This window comes from Diabrotica virgifera, chromosome 3 (assembly GCF_917563875.1).
Source record: "Diabrotica virgifera virgifera chromosome 3, PGI_DIABVI_V3a".
Lineage (NCBI taxonomy): Eukaryota > Metazoa > Arthropoda > Insecta > Coleoptera > Chrysomelidae > Diabrotica > Diabrotica virgifera.
In genome coordinates this window covers 243,369,962-243,392,222 of record NC_065445.1, presented here as the reverse complement: position 1 = coordinate 243,392,222, position 22,261 = coordinate 243,369,962, and the positions used below count along the sequence as shown (strand labels likewise).

The 22,261-nt window shown below is 32.2% G+C and overlaps 1 protein-coding gene across 1 annotated transcript in view; it reads right to left on the bottom strand.

Moving 5' to 3' along the window:
- LOC114328262 (putative uncharacterized protein DDB_G0271606) overlaps positions 1-22,261 on the bottom strand; it is a 120,395-nt gene that overhangs the window by 47,850 nt on the left and 50,284 nt on the right. The window contains exons 6-8 of the mRNA XM_028277064.2: positions 14,968-16,245; positions 8,830-9,124; positions 4,121-4,419 (exon numbers count right to left, since the gene is read on the bottom strand). Coding sequence (XP_028132865.1) covers positions 4,121-4,419; positions 8,830-9,124; positions 14,968-16,245 — 1,872 coding nt within the window. The remainder of the gene's footprint in view (positions 1-4,120; positions 4,420-8,829; positions 9,125-14,967; positions 16,246-22,261) is intronic.

The window sequence follows — 22,261 nt, the reverse complement described above, 5'->3', positions numbered from 1 at the left end:
AATATTTTTAACCCGTACGCTAATTACGACGCTTGAAAATGCTATAAAATTCAAATATCTTAGGAGGCTCCTGAACGTCCTTCTATTGGTTCGACGTCACGGGCCACCGTCAACGTGGCTAGCTAGTCGGAAATAACGCGATTAGGGTAGGTATCACGGGTATATTACATTTTAATCGTCTTTAATGGAAAATTCCTAGGTATTATTTATGTTCATCTTATATATTGTAATAAGTAGTTCCCCAATCAGCTTAGTTTTAAACTGAAATTGATAAAGTTGAGGGCTACTTTGTAAAGAGTTTAAAACGCATAATACAGTATAGCCCGAAATAAACAGTACTGAAACTGAAACATAGGTTTCTCTTTCTGTACGCTGTCATATCCAAATTAACATTTATAGACCTGCCAGGTAATTCTTAAAAATTATTAATTATTAATAATTGTTAAGAATTACTTGGCAGGTCTATGCAAGTTAATTTAGGCATGACAGCGTGTAGAAAGAGAAACCTATGTTTCAGTTTCAGTACTGTTTATTTCGGGCTATACTGTATGACGGACAGTGGCGACGCGTGAGTTTTTCTAAAGTGTTACCAAAACCAGATGTAAAAAAATCTTATTTAAAAAAATATTTTGAACCGCCCAAATATAAGTTTTTGTTTTCAATCCCGTGGGATAAAATTAAACAAATCACTATTCCCAAATTATATGTATGTAATTATGTATATGTAACAGGTATACGTATAACAATAAATAATAAACAAACTAAACATATTATTCTACCATAAAATTAACATAAAAAAATGAACAAGTAGGAAAAAGAACAGATTTTGAAAACAATTGTTTATATTTTAATTCTTCCATTTTCAATATCACTTTTTTCTTTAAAATAGTAGAATGACTTTTCAAGTAGTTGATCAATTACGGAATACGTAGCAACACTCTTCCATGTTTAAATGCACGCACACTGTAATCTGTAATAGGTACTAAACCAACGTTACCAATCTTCAAAATGGTGACAATACTGATATGCACAGCGTGCCCGCGCGCCGTCTCTAGACCCGTCGCTCCTTCAAAATTTTCGGAGCTAGTCCCGAGCGATAGCGAAGCGAGGTTTCTCCTGCGTACCGCTACCAGTGCCAGTATTGGTAACAGCATAATAATATATGATAACGTGCCATGGATTCACATATCTCGCCAATATTTTCGTGCGTCTAGTTGGCTATTTACTGAATTAGGTACTATTAACAAGTATTTCTGTTGGTAAAAAATATAAATGGAATTATTTCGTAGTAGTCATAAAATATTTATTTGCAAGATTTGTAACTGTTACCAATGGTAACAGTGGTTACATGGAGGCTTCGCCACTGATGACGGACGAGGGTTTTTCAAAAGGTCAATCTGACTAACTTACCTACCGTTGATGTCTTCATCGTGGCAACTTTTATAAAAAGTAGTGAAAGCTATTCTATTGGAGAAATGCGAGGTGTCAAGGCAAATAAGTAAGAGTTATTAATAAGCATGTTTAAACCGTTTATAACAATAGTTTGGTACCATTATATTATAGTATACGGTTTACCCCGTGGGTTTGATCTACCTGCCTCTAATCGAAGGATTTCGTATATCCTGGAAAAGATTACGGTGTAATTTGCATTATAATAAAGATTATATTTTATAGTAATGTTTATTAGTACCTACTGGAGCCTTTCATTATTGTGTTCAAAGCCTTCTGAGAAAAGATTATGGTGATTAGCAGACGTACCGATAGAACGTGTACATAGCCAACAAAATCCTTCTTTACAAAGTTAATAATACGCATAAATAAGAAGAAACATTAAGTATTGTAATTTTACAAGTTAATATCTTTATCATCTCAGCTTATGCTTACACCGCATCCCTCGGTAGACCGCAAGCTATAGTAGAAACCCGACTGTAGACCGCATACTATAGTAGCACCAAGACTTTTTAGTTACTCTTACTTTTATTACTAAAAGTTTTGTTTATTTTTAAGTTACTTGGTTCTTCTTTGTTCTTCAACACAAGAAACGACAAAAGTAATTTCATAAAAAAGAACTTTTTGATACATGTCAACAGAGATAAAATGTTAATATTTTGCCTGTCACAGAAAAAATCATTTTTGCCACAGAGTAAAACAAGATATTTCAACTATATTATTTATCTATGGGCAAACTGCATTAAATGCAATAGCCCACCCCGAACGGGCAAACGATACGAGTGGCCTGTGACGTCAGACCCCAGGTCTCGCTTTTAAAGTTGTTTAAAACGGAAATTTTAGGCGCGAAACTTTGATTAGATGTTGTACGTACACTATTCATTGTTAAGACGTAATATTTTGAATATAACATTTTAAAACATAAATTAACAATTTTATGCAAAAAAATTTTTTAGTGCAAGTTCCCTATTATTATTCCTTTACTTTCAAATAGTAATGCTTCTTCAAAAATGGATTCACTATATTCATTAAAAAGTAATGAAGACATAATACATCCTTGCCTAACTTCTCTCCTGATTTCAATTTCTGAACTGGGTTCGTTATCTATTACAATGTGTGCTCTTTGATTCCAATAAAGGTTTGACATTATTCGTAAGTCCCTTTGTCTATGTTTTTTGTCTTTAGAATCTTGACTGATTTTTCATGTCTCACTTTGTCAAATGCCTTTTCAAAATCAATATAATAAAGATGCACATCCACATTCATATCCACGCATCTTTGAGCTATCACATTAAAAGCAAATAACAGCTCTCTGGTTCCTAGTCCATTTCTGAACCCAAACTATAATCTATTCCTTCTTTCAGTTTTATATTTATACGACTATGTATTATCTTCAAGAATAATTTGAGAACATAACTTATTTATACATTTTAGGTTTCCTACTGGGATTTGGTCTGGACCTACTGCTTTGCCATTTTAATTTCCTATTTTACCGTTAAAACTATACCATATTCTACTTCTACTTCCATCTGTTCTGGTCTATTGTCTTTGAACAATTCATTGATGTATTCTGTTCATCTCTTTAATTTTTCATTAGTATTCAGCACAAGATGCAGTGCACATTTCGATACAGCAGCTTCCATCTCATAGCTAGTGAAGGGACATCCAGTATTTCAGCGATAGATTAATCCCATTTTTCCATTTGCAGTTTTTATTTTCCATAATCCTTTTTCCTCCTTTGGTGGATCAGAAGGTTTCCTTCTTTAGTCGCAGGACGCAGGATCACCATGTGATGTTAGTACTACATTTATGGAGACATCTTGAGGAAAGTGTGATGGAAGAACTTTTTTAAGTCATTCTTTCGGAGACAGATTTAACACATTGTTGGAAAGGTACGTTTATTGGTAATTTAACTAGATTATTTGTTACAAAATGTTGAGGTATGCCTGACACGGATAAACTAAATACAGCAGTGATTTGCTTCATATGCGAAATAACTAATTATCTAATAATCTAATATAATATATGATTCATTATTAGATTTGATGTGACCGTGAATATGTCGTTTGTGTTAATACACAATTATTTGATAATAAGGGAATTATTTAAAATTCCCTGTTCCTGATAAGACAAAGGCTAGTAAACTGAATTCGCTCAGCCGAGATTCATTTTGACACATTCGGAATAGGAAACATACAACACAAAAATTCCTAACTCACACTAATAACTGCTCAGATCAACTTAAGCTCTCATTAAAAAAAGAAGAATTACTGGAAATACTGGGAGTGTATACTAAACTCATAAAATTTTGTGGAATTTGTTTCTACAAATTATTTTTATTTTGTACAATAAATAATTTTGTCATTGGTTATCATTATCAATAAATTATAATGGTGTAAATAAATAATTATTGATTGGCGTAAGGTTTATGTTATTTATGTCTGTTTACTATTAATAATATTGGCTATGAGCCGGTAAGTTTGGTTGTGTAGTAATTTCCACTCACATCTAGCAACCTAACTTCCCAAAAAATAAATTAACAACGTCACTAGACAGTTGTGTCTCAGATTAGCGAATCGACTTTACCATACTGCACAATCAGCTAACAAAACAACGTTTTCTTGTAGAAATCTAAAATGAAAGAAGAGAAAAATACAGAATCAACACTAACCTTTTCTGGTGGTAACAGTTTTCCAGAAGCCAAGATCTTCTGTTGTTCAGTAAACAACATCTTCAAAGTATTCTGTATATCCGTATCAGCGGGTGTAGATCTAGCAGATAACGTCTGTATTTGCATCTGAATATTGCGCAGGTGTTGCTGCTTCTGTGGCGTCAGTTGAATAGTAGTTATTCTTTGTTGGGGTTGAGTCGTTGGAGGAGTTATATTTGTGCCGCTCGGTACGTTGTTCATGTTCGATTCTTCGAGTATTTGGACGAGGATTTTATCCACTTCAGGGTTTGTGTTACTACCTGCAAACAATGTAAGTTTTTTAATAAAAAACAAATTTACTGTATGAGTGTTAATAATTAGATGTTAGAAGAAGACATCGAGTATTCCTTCCGTGCGAAATTAGATGGTAATTTGGATGGTTAGGAACTAGAGAGGCACTATTTTGTATCCGCGTTTTATCATATCGCGATGTAGAAGCAAAAGATACATACAATCCTAAATTTTCACTTTTTTATCTTCAACCGTTATTTTTTAATAGCCATTTAAATATTTTACATCTATATATATAAAAGAAAGTCGAGTTATGTTAGTTACACCATTTATAACTCGAGAACGGCTCAACAGATTTTTATGAAATTTTACACGTGTATTCTACCAGACTGGGAATAGGTATAACTCTGATTTCATGCCCGTACGTCATAAGGGGGCTTGCCCCCCCGATATATTTTTTTAATTTTTTGACAAACCGTTTTTCCTAATTTTGTATGATGTAGAAGCAAAAGATACATACAATCCTAAATTTTCACTTCTTTATCTTCAACCGTTATTTTTTAATAGCCATTTAAATATTTTACATTTTTGTTGCCATACTCCTCCGAAACGAATTGACCGATTTTTATTAAATTTGGCAGGTAGACTCCCTGCTGAATTCCGAACAAAACGATGCTATTTTTTCTTCTCTAGCGCAGTCCGTTTCCGAAATAGCGAACCGTACGCCGTAGCAAAATTCTGAGCACAGAAGAAGAACGAGCGGGAAATTTCATAAAAGAAAAGTGCAACAGATTAACTTTTGGACTCAAATTGGATAAAATATGAATTTTTTAATTTTACGCAATTTTCAAAAAATCTAGCTTTCGCCTGGGCAAACCATCCAATTTATTTATGTTTATTAGATGAACTAACGAAAAATATCATGTATTAAATGATTGATAATATTTTTTGTTATTGTCATAATTAATTAATATTTAGAATTTTAACCTTTAACTACCCGCGCATCAAAATATAACATAACTACACGCGTGGCATACTTTATACGCCACAAGAAAATACACTTAAAAACAGCGGATTTCTTTATTTTTTTTTATACTCGTTATAAACCTTACTCGGCGTCAGCGAATACTTGTGAGTTCCTTCTCAGTAAACAAATTGGGATATATAACTGGAATCTGATTCCATGATAAATAAAATTGCTAATAAAATTTTTTTTAAATGATATTTTTTACCTGAGAAAAAGTATTTTTTATAAAGAAAAATATATTTGTGCCATAATGACTAAAAAACATTTGAAATATGTATATATTACTAATTGTATTATGTACTATAATTGTGGCGTATGTTATCCACCACCTGAAAAAACAAATAATAAACTGTAAATTACGATCTTCCTAGAACGCCGATTATAACGAAACTAAATCCAGTGTAAAGCACATTCCAGTGATAGGTTAGATAAATAAACAAAGACAAAAATTAAATTTTTAAATACATTTGTAGTAGAATTCTTATATGTGGCGTACAAAAATACGCCAGCGCGTGTAGTTAAAGGTTAAGGTATGAATTAAAATAATAAAATTTATTTTACTTTAAAAACTAAACAGTTTTACCATTCCCTTAGGCTAAAAATATTTAGCTAACTACTACATTGTCATATTTTGACGTTTATTTGTGCCAGTCGAAATGATTTGTCAATTTTGAGGTTAATGCCCCTTAATGCTAACAACCATATTGTCATCGAGAAAGCTAAGTTGCCTCAATTATCTCAATATAATACAATGTATGTATTTATGTATCTAAATCTATATAGTGTATGTTCCCTATGTCCAGCTGAACGATTTACGTACTGTATACGTGGAATATCATATAATTTGTCATATTATGTATCTTTCTTATGTATTGTACCCTCGGAGATCGCTGGGAAAATTTACACTAAAAATAACAAAGTTTGGCAACACTGTGTGAATGTTGATAGTATCATATTCCTTTTAAGATAAACATAACTGTAATTTAGTCCAGACAAATTAATATATTTTTTGCCAGCAAAAATGAGATTTTTCAACCAAATACTGTTTCAAATATGATGTGCAAAATAATTTTTAATTGGTCTCTGCTAATGAGTTTGCTTTTTTGTCATTAAAGTAGAAAAAAATTTAAATTTCACTCATTAAATCGTTATCGTCCAGTTATTGTCTTAATTATTTTAACTTTTAATAAGTGTCGACTAATTCTGAATGATTAATAAGTTGTTAAAACATTTTATCTGTAGCGGCTTCTGGAATGCCTTAAAACTATCGAATTTCATTCGACCATACCTACGAATTTTGCATTATTGTGAAAAAATATTTGGACATATAATTTTCTTTTTTATTTGAGAAAATTGCATTTCTAGCAATTAATTTTCGAGCAGTTGATTTTGAGTAATTGATTTTTAGTAATTGCGTCCAAGCAACTGATCTAGAATCAAAATTATGACAGATTATCTAACTATGACACACTATCTAAGGTGCAACGAAGTTCACCGGGTCAGCTAGTATTTCATTCAAAAGAAACTTTTTGTTTATTCTAAAGAACTTTCGGCCCTTGCTAAAAAATTCTGCGTTTAAATTTTTCAAAAATATTTATTGGTTTTCTCAGGATTCGAAAAAAATGAATTCGTTTAAATAGCATTGAACCAAGATTTTGCGCCTACCCCCTTAAATATCAATATACTTCATTCAAACGGGTCTACCCCAAAATTCCGACAGCCAAAATCCCGACGGCCAAAATCCCGACACGCCAGAATCCCGACAGGCGCAAAGTCCCGAGAGGCCAGAATCCCGGCAGGTTTGATAAGTTCCTTTTTAACATATAATTACATTTATTTCTGGTTTTTTGTTTATGGCCATAAGTATTTACCATTTAATATGAACTAATTTTCTAAATAATATTTCTAACATGGGTATATGAATTAAATTATTTTTTTTTTTCAATATATAGTGCAATAATATATTATGTATACTTAATCAAATCCTGAATTCAAATTTACTTTTATATAATAGATATTATCTTGTCACTTACAACCTTCCATTTCAGTAAGTATAGCTTTTATATTATAAAATGAAGTGTTTAAATGATGCTTTCTTTTAAAATACATAATAATTAGTACCCGTACTAATTAGTAAGTAATTAATTTTTCAATTTCAATACTCTATAATATGATTTGGTATTGCATTTGAAAAGGAAACAATAAATATTCAAAATGTAGTGGTCGGGATTTTTGCTTATGCGAGGATTGTTGCATGTCGGGATTTTGGCCTGTCGGGATTCTGGCGTGTCGGTGTTTTGGCCATCGGGATTTTGGCTGTCGGGATTTTGGGCGCCACCGATTCAAACAAACCAGTCGTCAAAATAACATTTTCGTACGCTTCGACCACATATATTTTCGTTTGCTTTTGATCATCGGAAACGCAAAGAAATCACACGGTTCCAAGTCAGGACTGTACGCAGGATGTACACCAAATCGATTTTTCGTTTTCAAATACCCAGATGTTATAAGAGCCGTGTGAGAGCTGGCATTCTTCTGATGCATGAGGACGCGAGGATTCCGGTTGTTTTTGCGAAGTTAACCGTTAATCTGGCAAACAAATAGGTCAGGATCCCGCGTATGAACAAAAAGTTGATTAATAGCAAGCTGAAAATTTGTTAATAGCTTAAGGGTGTCGGACACTTTGATGTATGGGAACACTGGAACAGGGGAAGTTTTAATTGTGGAACAATTTAAAAATTTGGAACGTCAGACCACGAAAACGTCCCATGTATTTTGTCGGACAGAACTTCCAATTGATTTGTTACCCTTTCATTAAACTCTCATGCAAAAATCACACTGCTATTTGTCACCTGTCATAATTCCTGTCAGTTGACATGTTCTACGTGTTCCACTCATTAAAATGCCCAGTTGGTGATAAATATCAGTCTGATTCTTGCAGAACAGTTTAATGAAAGGGTAACAAATTAATTGGAAGTTCTGTCCGACAAAATACATGGGACGTCTTCGTAGTCTGATGTTCCAAATTTTTAACCTGTTGCACAATTAAAACTTCCCCTGTTCCAGTGTTCCCAGACATCAAAGTTTGTCCGACTAGACACCCTTAAGCTATTAAAAAATTTTCAGCTTGCTATTAATCAACTTTTTTTTCATACGCGGGATCCAGACCTAAAATGGTAGCATTGACGGTTCTACTTTTCTTCGTGGCAACATGTCCCTTTTTCAAAAAAAAAAAAAACTCACAAATATTATTTGTTTTGCAAGGGGGACAACAAATATTCCCAAGTTCTTTTTAACTCCATAAATATATTCACTAAATACCATTTCATTTACAAAAAAGTCCTTCAGTTAATAGTCATTTTCCATTTAAGCGTTCATATAACTTAAAAATATCACACAGGAACATACTTACCATTAGAATCCTGGGATATGACAGTCGGTGCCACCTTTTGCTGCTTAGGAACTTGAGGAATGGCTGGTGAAGGGGCAACAGGCTTCGATCTTTCAGATACCGTTGTTTTGGGCTGCACTTGAACCTGTACTGAAGGTTGGACCATCGCCTGCGGTTGCACAGGCTTGGTTTGCTGTAGGAGTTGAGGCTGAATGTGATTTTGAGGTAGAACTTGTTTTGGTGGTGCATTTAAGGCACTAACTAAAGATTTATTAACGTTCTCTTTGACTGGATCCAAATTATTGCTTGGTTTGACCTAGAATATAAATAAAAGCGACGTTTTCATTAGATATTTGAGGGTTAAAACTCGTTTTTGGAAATTGATATAATGCCATGTTCACGATTGGCTGTATAATACTGTGGCGACACGCTTCAATTACTATCTTACTAATTTTTAAATTGCTAATTTTAAATATTAACTTACTTTCTAAACGAAATAATATGGATCATTTAAAATTCACATGTGTTTCATTCCTAATGTACAAACCATATGCATAGAAGGGCCTGTTAAGTTTCAAGAAACGAAATATATCCCTATTTCAGGTAAAATGCCTAAAATGCAGTTTTAAAAACACCAGATCTAATAAATTGTCGCCTGTCTGGCCATATGGTAGAACCACATAATGACAGATTAGTGTTTGTGATCTAGTTCAGTCGATATACAGCTGGCACTCCGGTCGGTCATAAAACCCTCGCTCGAAAAAAGAATAACAAATAGGGGAGTGCATATAGATTTTCACTTCGGAAAAAATCAAACAAGATAGAACTTTTTGTAATTTAATTAAGAAATGTTTAATAAACAACATATCAAAAAGTTCTACCCGAGAAGTGGGTGCTTCATTTTTTATTAAACAAATGAACTACGAAATTAGATGTTTTTTTAAATAACTCCGAAAATATAAATTTTACAAAAAACTGACTTGACCATTGAAAAATTCAGATAATTTTACAAAAAAAACCTTATATAAAGAATTTTCTAAAATTAAATCTGTATCTTCTATAATTTTTTATTTATAACGCTAAAGTCACCTTTCTCACAAACATTGGCGCACTGTAAACTAACGTACGGCGAAGTGCACGGTGGAGTTATTTTAATGTAATTCTTTAACTAATGGATCAAATAAAATTTTACAAATTGAACATGAAAGAAGAATAATTAAGCTATCTTGTGGTTAGAAATAAAGAAAATGTATGGGCATAGGTTGGAAAGAAATAAAATGTATGGGCATAAGTACGGTGTGGACGGAAGTGAGCCTTACATGAATTTTGTTTAAAAATTATTTAAAAATGTGTAACTAATACAATTATTCTTATAAAACTCTCAGGGCCGGTTGTTCGAACGCTAATCAACATTGATCACTATCAAATACTTAATTACTGTCACAACTGTCAATGTCAACTTCGGTTGGGTTGCCGAAAACATAATTATTGATGACAATTATGAAATTAGTTAATCAAATATGTTAATAATTGTTATGTTAATTGACTAACTAATCTCATAATTATAATTAACTATGTTTTCAGCAACCCAACCAAAGTTGACATTGACAGTTGTGACAGTAATTAAATATTTGATAGTGATCAATGTTGATTAGCGTTCGAACAACCGGCCCTCAATTTTGCACAACTTACTTTTCAAGGATCATACAATCATACTAAATGATGTTTCTTAAAAAAAATCTCAAAAATTTAATTCAAATGATATGACGTCCAAAAAAATGTAATTTTTGAAATCCTCGTAGTTTTATGGAATTACCACCACTTTAACACGGTATTACTTAAGTTTGAACAGATCTATTACAGTTTTATTAGTGCTTTTTTAAAGCTTAGGATGTAATCTTTAAAATGCACTAAACTATTTTACTTTAAAAATGGAATAAACTATTTCTTTTAAAAAAAATTAAGAAATATAACAAAAATGTAATACAAAAACCGAAAATTACCGGCTAAAAATGTTTATACAAAGTGATCAAAACTTTTTTTACTTTAAAACTTACCTAAAATACATTTAATACTAAGGTTCAACAATAATAAATGTTTAGCAAAAAAAATTTTCTAGCTCTTATACAGTATGTCTGCGTAACTTGGAACCTATTGATAACTTTTTTTATTATCAGTTTTACGAAAAAAAGTTATTCTTTAAAAAAGACTCTGCCTCGCATATAATCTAAGATGCAATCATCAAATATCAAATTTAATTAATGTTATAAGAGGTATGTCAAAAATATGAATTTCACTCAAGAGTAAAGTACCTTTACATTTCACAATATCAGAAATTATTATTAAGAAAAGTTGTTTGGAATTAAAAAATTTGTTTTAGTGTTCAATTACATCCTTCTAATTAAAATATTGTGAATAATCAAGGCACTTAAGAAAAATTAATATTTTTTACATACCTCGTATAAAATTAAAAAGTTTGATATCTGATGGTTGTATCTTAGATTTTAGACCAGGGAGAGCATTTTATGAAGAATAACTTTTTTTCGTAAAAGTGATAATAAAATAGTTATCATAATTGTAATAAAATGATGATGAGCATTCGTAATTTGAGAAAAAATTGAAAATTTTTTTTCGATTAGAATGATGTAATTGTATATTTAGACATAGTTTCTAATTTCAAACAACTTTTCATAATAGCATTTTTTGATATTCTGGAATATAAAGGTACTTTACTCCTTAACGAAATTGATATTTTTGACATAACTCATATAAAATTATTAACATTTGATATCTGATGGTTGAGTTTTAGATTTTTGACTATCCAGAGCAGCGCTTCTCAATCTGTGGTACATGTACCACTGGTGGTACATTTCATTATTTGAGGTGGTACGCAAAACTCAAAACAGCCAAAATCAGCACCACCATTGGCACAATTATAGTTAATTAGATCTCCTAGCTAGACAGGTATTTTAGTTAGGTGGTACCAAAAATAATAAAAAGTATTTGGTGGTACCTGACTCAAAAAGATTGAGAACCTCTGATCCAGAGCATTTTATTAAGAATAACTTTTTTTCGTAAAATTGATCATAAAAAAAGTTTTCCATGTGGTTCCTAGCTACGCAGACACACTGTATAAGAGCTTCTGTATAAGAATTTTCAAATTGCAATGCCATATTCGGATTCAGCATAATCAAAAACAAAATAGAAACATATTTGATCAAAGTAAAATGATGAATTTAACCATATTTTTAAAATTTTTTAAACAAAACAATTGTTATTGTTTAAACAATTAATAAACAATTAGCGACCAAATCTGCGAGTAGAACTTTTTACTTTAACATGTATACAGGGTGATTCATTAAGAATGTCCAATCTCTGAGTTGTAGATTCTAGACGTCAAAATATTAAGATTTAACCCAAATCACTTAAGTAAAATGTTGCTCCTTACTGAGTTACAGGGTGTTTTATTTAAAAATTTAAAAACTATTTTTACCCAATACTTTAAAACTATTTGACGTATCCTTACCATACTTGGCAAAAAGTGTGGCTACTATACATCCTACTAAATTATGATAAATAAACGTTTCCAGCTACTACCAGAGGCGTACGACAGGGGACAGTGCATGGTTTACCCTTCCCAAATTTTGCGCCACTGGCGGTATTGCTATATTAGCACAATATTTCGAGTCTGCAATACTTTCTAGGTAAATAATATACTCTTTATTCGTACCGATAAAGTCATTAGTTTTCGAGATATTTGAAGTTGAAAATGAAACGGCACAGCTATTTTGATTATATTGCGCTCTTTCATTTTGAACTTCAAATATCTCGAAAACTAATGATTCTATCGTTAGGAATGAAGAGTGTATTATTAACATAGAAAGTATTGGAGAGACTAAAAATTATGTAAAAATAGCAATTCCATCAGTGGCGTAGAATTTGGGAAGGGTCAACTATTCACTTTTCCCTGTACGCCTCTGGTAGTAGCCAGAAACGTTTATTTAACATAAATTAGTGGAGTGTACAGCTACACTTTTTGGCAAGTATGATAAGGACATTTCAAATACTTTTAAATTACTAGATACAAATAATTTTTAAATTTTTAAATCAAACATCCCTATTGCATAAATATTAACTATTTGTATCCAGTACTTTAGAAGTATTTGACATACCCTGATCATACTTAGCATAAAGTGTAGGTACTGGACACCCTACTAAAATATGTTAAATAAACCTTTCTGGCTACTACCAGAGGCGTACGGCAGGGGAGAGAGAATGGTTGACCCTTTCCACATTCTACGCCACTGACGGAATTACTATTTTAGTACGATTTTTCGATTCTCCAACACTTTCTATGTAAATGATATCCTCTTCATTCGTACCGATAAAATCATTAGTTTTCAAGATATTTGAAGTTAAAAATGAAGGGGCACGATACATTAATCAAAATAGCTATGCTGTTTCATTTTCAACTTCAAATATCTCTAAAACTAATGACTTTAACGTTACGAATGAAAACTATATTATTTGCATAAAAACTATTGGAGAATCGAAATTTTGCGCTAAAATAGCAATTCCGCCAGTGGCGTAGAATTTGGGAAGGGTAAACCATTCACTGTCCTCTATCGTACGCCTCTGGTAGTAGCCAGAAACGATTATTTATCATAATTTAGTAGGATGTACAGTACCTAAATTTTCTGCAAAGTATGACAAGGATATGTCAAATAGTTTTAAAGCACTGGGTAAAAATAGTTATTAAATTTTTAAATAAAACACCCTGTAACTCAGTAAGGAGCAATATTTTACTTAAGTAATTTGGGTTAAATCTTAATATTTTGAGGTCTAGAAGCTACAACTCAAAGATTGGACATTCTTAATGAATCACCCTGTATAAACTAACAAAAAAAAAGTTTTAGAAAAATATAAGCTTGTTTGAATTTTTCCGAAACAATGCATGTTTTCGTTCTAATTACACTCCCCTAAAACACTTCCGAGATATAAGCAAAGCACGCCTTTTTACCAAAATAAATAAATATATTATTGACCGTCGTTTTACTTAATATTATTTTAATTGTTTCCGTGGACAATAAGGTTATCACACACGCAACTCAACCACACCACGGAACAATACTAAATGCCATAATGTTAAATAGAAAAGTAGTACTTATAAATACTATAGGCATTCGGTCCTACCGACTCATCATCAACGAGGCTTGATAAAAACACGCATGCAGCCACATGTATAGGAGAGGAGACCGAGAGGATCGGAAAAAAGTCAAGGACCATGGAAAAACAGAAAGAATGGTGACGACTAAGGGGAGGCTAAGGCCGTAGAAGAGAGGAAAGAAAGCGAAGAATTACGCGCGATGAGAAAGGCGGTGGAAGAAGTCCCAAAAAACTTGTGCTGGGCAATCCTCAACATGATGAAAGGAGCACGAAAACTAAGGTTGAAATGAAGACACAAGTTACTAGAGATAAAAATGGAATATTACAAAGAAAAAGCTGAGGAAAGCCTCATAATGGAAACAATGGACAAAAAGGATATGATTGTTCATACAGAAAGCGAAAATATAGAAAAAGATACGGAAAAGTAGAAAAAACAATAGAGTGGAAGATTACTGCTTGCTTAGAAAGAGGAATGAGTGAAGGAGAATATGAAGGAATAATGGAACTAGAACTATAATTGAATGGAAAATTGGACTAGAAGAAAAGTTCATCACAGAATGGGCTCAAAGTCACACAGGACTGGAACAACGAGAGAAAACAAGGTAGGGATCAAAGAAACCATCCCCATCAAGCAGCGAGACTTAAACAGCTTGAAAAGTGTCATGGATTTAGTAGAATACCTGCCTTATATGTGTTGCAATCCACGAGATTATACAGAACTGACCTGTATAATCTATGAGATTATACAGGTCAGAGTCCAGAATATGTTGAGCGCATGTAGCAAGATGTAGGTCAAATTATAGTATCCAGTATTTGACCCACTCACTTACCGAGTTACTTAAGAGTTATAACGACACTTTTTCAATAAGGACCTGTACGGTACTAAGATGTCCATACAACAATCCTATATCCTAGATACGAATAATGTTTTCGGTCTTATAAATGATTAAAAAGTAAAACTTAAACCAAATTGTTACAAATAATTTAACTTACCGGCTCATTATCGGTTTCCTGTAGAATATTCTTAATGCTCTGAATCTTATTAACCTTCTTCAGAGTTTTTGATTTAGGCGATAATTTCTTTTCTATCTGATCTTTATTCGGCCGCTGCATGAAAATCGTCTGGCCGTTGACAGTCAATTGACCATTCCTTTTTAGCTGCTCTAATTGATCGGGTGTCAAATTAACTACATAGGAAGCTGGAGGTGGGTTGCTTTGATTTTGTTGGTTATCATTCAAGTTCTGTTGTTGCTGTTGCTGCTGCTGCTGTTGTTGACTCTGTTGCTGATGACTAATGTGATGTTGGATAGGTTGAACAGTTTGTACTGGAGGTTGTGACTTTTGGAAAGGTTGCACCTTTAAAACAGGTTGTGTATGTGATGGATTTATATGGATGTTTTGTACAGGTGATTGTGTCGGCTGTGGGTGGACACTTTGAATATTTTGCTGTACAGTATGAACATTTGGTTGTACGCTCCGCACGTTTTGCTGCACACTTTGAAGGTTCTGTTGTACACTCTGTACATTCTGTTGAATATTTTGTACGTTTTGCTGGACACTCTGAACATTTTGGACACTTTGCATAGTCTGTGAGTGAACATTTTGGGTAGGTACATGTGAATGTACCATGTGATTCTGCTGCTGTAGAAGACTTTGTATCTGGCCTTGTATCTGCGACTGCAAACTGTGTACTTGTGACTGCGACATCGTATGGATAGGTTGAATAGGTTGTACTTGAGAGTGTATGCTCTGTATGGGTTGCGGCTGAACTATTTGCATAGGTTGCTGTAGAGCATTAACAGTCTGGTGTTGAATAGTCTGTTGGACAGTCTGCTGTTGTATTTGAGGCTGCAATGATTGTATTGTATGCTGTACTGTTTGCGGCTGAACAGTCTGTTGTTGAACAGTTTGTATCGTTTGACTTTGCACAGTCTGTTGTTGTATTGTCTGCACTGATTGTTGCTGAATAGTTTGGACAGTTTGTTGCACTGTCTGTTGATCCATGGAAGGTTGTAAAACCAATCCCCCCAATAGACTCTGTAGAATAATCTGAGATTGTAAATCTGAATTAATAGTCGGGTCATGCTGTAGTACCAGACGACCATCTTCTCCGACGGTTAATTTAAATCCGCCGCTCCTTTGAAGCATTAGGCCATTATTTATAGTAAAGTTTGGGGCTATAAAGGAATTAAAAGGAATACCGGCTTGTGCCGTAGCTGCCTGAGAAGTACTATTCGAGATCATGCCACTTTGAAAGTTTTGATTTAACACCTGCAATTCAAATTGAATATAATTAAAGATTTGCTTTAAAATAAATAGTATAGGGGGCGGCTATTTCGTGTCCGATCAAAGTCCATAGGGTTTCAAAGTGTATCCTTATGTATTTTGATCCGCTGAATTCGAATTTCAAATTTTGTCTAAATATATTTTTAACAAAGACATACAGTGCGCTGGAATAAGTGTTACCCCCCCCCCCCCCCCACTTATTGACTTATTTAATTATAGCACATAAGAAAAACGCTCGGACAGGTCCATTTTTAAAATAATCATAGTATATTATAGCATCAATGTTTCGAACTTTACGCGATCCCTCTTCAGGTGACAGGCATAACTTTGATTTTTTTTTTTAATAGGAAAGTACATCATGTGACACCTCGTTTAAAAGCTTTTGAAACACTGATTACAAAAATGTATAATACTTTAATCCTTTTTGAGAGCGTAAGTGCAAAATTTTGGTCGAATGGTCGAATTATTTTTAAATGCATTAATTTTTTTTTTCGAATCCTGAGAAAACTAATAAGTATTTTTGAAAAATTTAAAAGCAGAATGAAATATTACAGTATTATCGAGGGTCTAAAGTGCCTGAGAACTTCTATAAAGTTTATTTTAATAAGTCACAGAATATCATTCAAAAGAAACTTTCTATTATTTATTCTAAGGGACTTTCGGCCCTCCGTAATAATGTAATCTTTCATTCTGCGTTTAAATTTTTCAAAAATACTTATTTTTTCCAGGATTCGAAAAAAATGAATGCGTTTAAAAAGAATTGGACCGAAATTTTGCGCCTACTCTCTCAAACAAGATTAAAGTTTTATACATTTTTTAATCAGTGTTTCAAAAGCTTTTAAATGAGGTGTCACATGATGTACTTTCTCATTTAAAAAAATCAAAGTTATGCCTGTCACCTGAAGAGCAATCGCGTTAAGTTCGAAACATTGATGCTATAATATACTTACTATGATTATTTTAAAAATCGACCTGTTCGGTCGGAGGAGTTCATCAAATCGGCGTAAAAGTGACGTGATCGATAAACCCAACGTCATTGGATAAACCCCGTAGATTAGAAAAAGACTTCCCACCTAATAGCCTCAGTTTTCTGTGTCGCAATCGTCACTTAGTTTTAGATGGCAGCGCACAGTCTAGGTATTATATGTCTATAATTTTTTAATGTTATTGGGACCGTGCAAGTTTGAAAGAGCGACACCTGGTTTCAAAGCTCAGCAACATTTTTAGCACTTTTAATTATACAGAGTGAGTTTTATGTATGGAAACCCTCAATGGTCTCGGAAACAGCTTGCACGATTAGATTTTGGTGGGTAAGGGTCTTCTAATGGGGCCGATATTATAGTGGTAATTACATTGTTGTCAGATCTTACGCTTTTCTGGAAATCTAATGAACTTTCTTATTTCAAATGGAACAGCCTATATATTTTTTGCGTTTTGAAGTCCTTAAGAAATACTGATTATTTTTCATGTTATATTTCCTATATCTAAATTCCATAATTTCGGAGTTATTGCTACATTTAAAGAAATAAGTAAGTAAATTATAAAGATCAATTTTTTCGGCCCGGGTAGACATTTATTTAGGTTCTTTGGATCATTAAGAACAAAAAAGGTTTGTGTTATTTTGCTTTAAAGTTAATCGTTTCCGAGTTATAAACAATTTAAAACTGAAGAAAATCGAAAAATAACGATTTTCAAGGTTCAAAAACACAAATAAAAAATATTATTTTACAATTACGAAGTGCCTAAATTCAAGTTCAAAGCTTATTTTATCAGCTACCGATAAGTAATTTTAGCTAATTTCATTTTATAACATTGTTGTTTAGTTGTTAATGCAGCCCGATCGCCCGTCCTCTCATATGCGCTTCATTAACAATTAAAAAACAATGTTTTAGATTCTTTAGAATAAAACGTGCCAAAAATTCTTATGTGTATCTCGTAATTTCAAAAATTATATTTTTACTTGAGTTTTTGAACCTTGAAAATCGTAATTTTTTGTTTTCTTCAGTTTTAAATTGTTTATAACTCGAAAACGATTAACTTCAGAGAAAAATTACAAAAGACCTTTTTTGTTTCCAATGATCCAAAGAAAGTAAAATAATATCTACCCGGGCCGAAAAAATTGATTTTTATAATTTGTTTAAAATTTGTTTTTAAAATAAATGCAGCAATAGCTCCGAAATTATAGCATTTAGGTATAGGGAATGTAAAGTAAAAAATAATCAGTATTTCTTAAGGACTTCAAAACGCAAAAATATACAGCGTGTCTCATTTGAAATAAGAAAGTTCATTAGATTTCCGGAAAAACGGAAGATATGACAACAATGTAATTACCACTATAAGATCAGCCACATTAGAAAACCCTTATTCAACAAAATCTATAAAAATCTTGCGACCCGTTTCCGAGATAATTGAGGGTTTCCATACATAAAACTTACTCTGTATTGGCCAATTATATTAGTCCTGGTTACTGAATAATTGTCAGGGCCATAACCCAAAAAAAAATAAGAAGAAAAATTAAGATTGAGGTTATATTGTTAATCAAAAATAAAAAATTATTAATCAAACAAAAAAATATAGCTGAAAACTTGAAATTTTAAAACTCAATGAAAAATTTAGAAAAATTAAGATTGAGGTTATATTGTTAATCAAAAATAAAAAATTATTAATCAAACAAAAAAAATATAGCTAAAAACTTGAAATTTTAAAACTCAATGGATATTTTCGGCTAAGGGTCTAAGGCTCACCGAAATACCATTGTGAATATTATACACGTCAAATAGACTTACACTTACAATTATTATTATTATTTCTAACTACTTTTAGATTAATAGTGCTGGCATTTCTCATCTGAGAATGAGAACTGGAAGCACTATAAAAATTATACTTTCACAAAAAAAAATTAAAATAAAAAAAATTAAAAATTATATTTTGTTTACTAAAATTGTTTATTAAAATTATTTATTAGAATTATTTAGAATTTATAACTTTCAGAATTAGTAATAGATTAGGGTCATTATTAATTAGTTAAATTAAATTAGAAAATTGTTAAAATAAAAATTATGTGTATCAACTACTGTAATCCCATCAGGAAACGACCTGGATAAGTCTCACAAGGCCAGGTCATTTGTATTTACTATAAATAAATAAATGAATTAATTGTTAAAAGGTAAACATTGCAGGTATGTAGTAAATAAAATTAATTATTAAAATGCAGTACTACAAGCAAAATACAATTAATTAAATTCACTTTAATAACTGCATATCACATCAATATTGTGGAGCAACGTATAATTTTTACAATTTATAACACAGACAGCATCGAAACCCCATTTTCTTCAATGACAGAAATATACGTCAATTTGACAATATGAATTATTTAAGAAATATGTTAAGAAAGTTTCAAGTTTTCTCCGCAACTCGCGCACAATCGTTTCTCGTATCCCCTCCAAGTACTTGCACACAGCGAATAAACCAGTTTGTGCCTAACCTAACTTTATAAACCTAACCTTATCCGCTGGGAGCGTTACCTATTAGGCAATCCAAACCACGTGACCTCTGGTTGGCACACAAACTAACAAAGAGGTTATGTTTGTATCTATTTTTCAATGATTTTTCATTGTTTATCGTCGTATTTTGTCTATTTTGGATTCATTTGGATTTCGTTTCCTGTTTTTGTGAACTTTATAAACTTTACCACAATGCAAACTGATTATTTAAGGAAATTATTATTGGAAACTCCAGATGTTGCGAGAAAGGTAGGCGAAACAATTTTTATTACCGTTCATTTTGCCCCGATATTTTTCAATAATGATGAATTTTGCAAGCAATAACATTGTTTCTTTTATTGTTTTAGATATTTATTGAAGCTGAAAATAATTGGGGATTTAGATCCATACGCAATTCAGTCAGAATTGGATTTTACAGTAAAGTGCAGTCCATCAAGTTACTATTATAGATATTTATACATATCGTGGAGTCTCACAGTTGCTACTCTAAGCAGCAGATGAAAGCATACAAAAGCCTTCAGGCACATAAATATTTTACAGCTGGATTTGTTTTGAATGGAGTAAAAATTGTTAATGATTTCCTGATTTCCATATTATTGCTGGAAAGGTATGCCTTTATTTTATTTATTCACCATTAAGAAATATATGGATAACAGTATTAGTGTCTTTTGGATAAATTGGTTCTAAATATTAGATTTATTTACGTTTATATATCTGTATGAAACCAGACATATCGTCGTCCTAATCTGTAAACTGCGAACTCCATAATTCTCTGAAAATGATTTATTACTGCCATCTATTTGAATTACTGTCATGATTGTTCTAAAATTATATTATATGAATGTCTGGTTTTAAATAAAATATTCTCAATCATTGTAAAGAACGCAAATACTTTAATAAAAATAAATTTTTGTAGTTGGAAGAATTTCCAAAAAAATAAAATATTTTTTTTAGGTGAAGCATTTCCAAAAATCTAATGCTAAACGACTAAATGCTTGGGTGGGGTGATAGCCAGTTCTGATGACATAGCAAATGCACATTGTATGCGTATGGCCGGTAATAGTGAAGTCTGCAGCCATATTGCAGCAATCCTATTTTTAGCTGAGTATGCCCAGGGCAAGACAGACGAAGAAGAACCCAATGCATGTACATATGTTACAGCTACATGGTTTGGAGATAGCAACATATGCATTCTCTGATGAAAAACTAATGAGTTTTGAAACTGTTCAGTCAGAGTGCTTGTTGCGCTCACTAAACGAACTGAAATATAAAATGGCTTTGGCATTGTGTTGCAGCGATATGAAAATGGTTATTCATTTTTAATTATAATGTACTTCTTCATCATCAGTAATTATGTATTGGTCTTTTAAATGTGTATTTATTTTTGTAATTAGTATCAACTTGTAATGATAATATACATTTATCGTTTAAGGTATGACTATGTTTTGACTCTAAAATAAATTTTTTAAAAATCGAATCCTGCCTCTTTCTGTTAGTAACTACCCATGGATATCACAAATTGTGCTTACTGATAGGTTTGTTCGTAGAACGATCAGCAACTCTTGCCAACCATCAGACACATGCGCATTCGTAGTCTATGAATGCTAACTATTAACTGCTCATGCATCTGATGGCTGGCAGCAGTTGCTAATCGTTTGTGTCGTACTACAAAACAACCTATTAGGTCTGGATCCCGTGTACCAAAAAAATTGATTAATAGCAAGCTGAAAATTATATATATTTTGTCGTGACAGAACATCCAATTGATCTCTTATCCTTTCATTAAATTCTCATGCAAAAATCAGACTGCTATTACTAACCAACATGATTCCTGTAGTTTGACATGGTCTTCGTGTTCTACTCATTAAAATGCCCAGTTGGTGATTTTTTCACCAGTCTGATTTTTGCATGAGAGTTTAATGAATTGGTAGCAAATCAATTGGAAGTTTTATCTGACAAATTACATAAACATTTTCGTAGTTTGACGTTCCAAATTTTTAACCTGTTCCACAGTTAAAACTTCCAGTGTTCCTGTACATCAAAGTTTGTCAGACTAGACACCGTTAAGCTATTAATAAATTTTCAGCTTGCTATTAATCAACTTTTTTTGGTGCGCGGGATCCAGGTCTATATGGAATAAATAAATAACAAAACAAATTCTCTGTCAAATCTGCATTTATTTTGAATAGAATGAAAAACAAAACAATATTGTTTTAACAAAATAGGGGATACATGTTAAAATTTAGTATTAATAAAGTTCGTCACATTGGCCTAAAAATTAATGTCACTAGTTACGTTAGTGTCACATATAAATAATTGTAATAATATTAATAAAAACCATAATTCCTAGCATGAGTGCGTCCTGTTTTTTGATAATTTACTTAGGCGAGGAAACATAAATGAGTTTCTAATAGGGCTTTTCATCGATTGTCATTTGTTTCGAGCTGCTGTTAGATGTTGTATAATCCGTGTATAATATTACTATACACGGATTA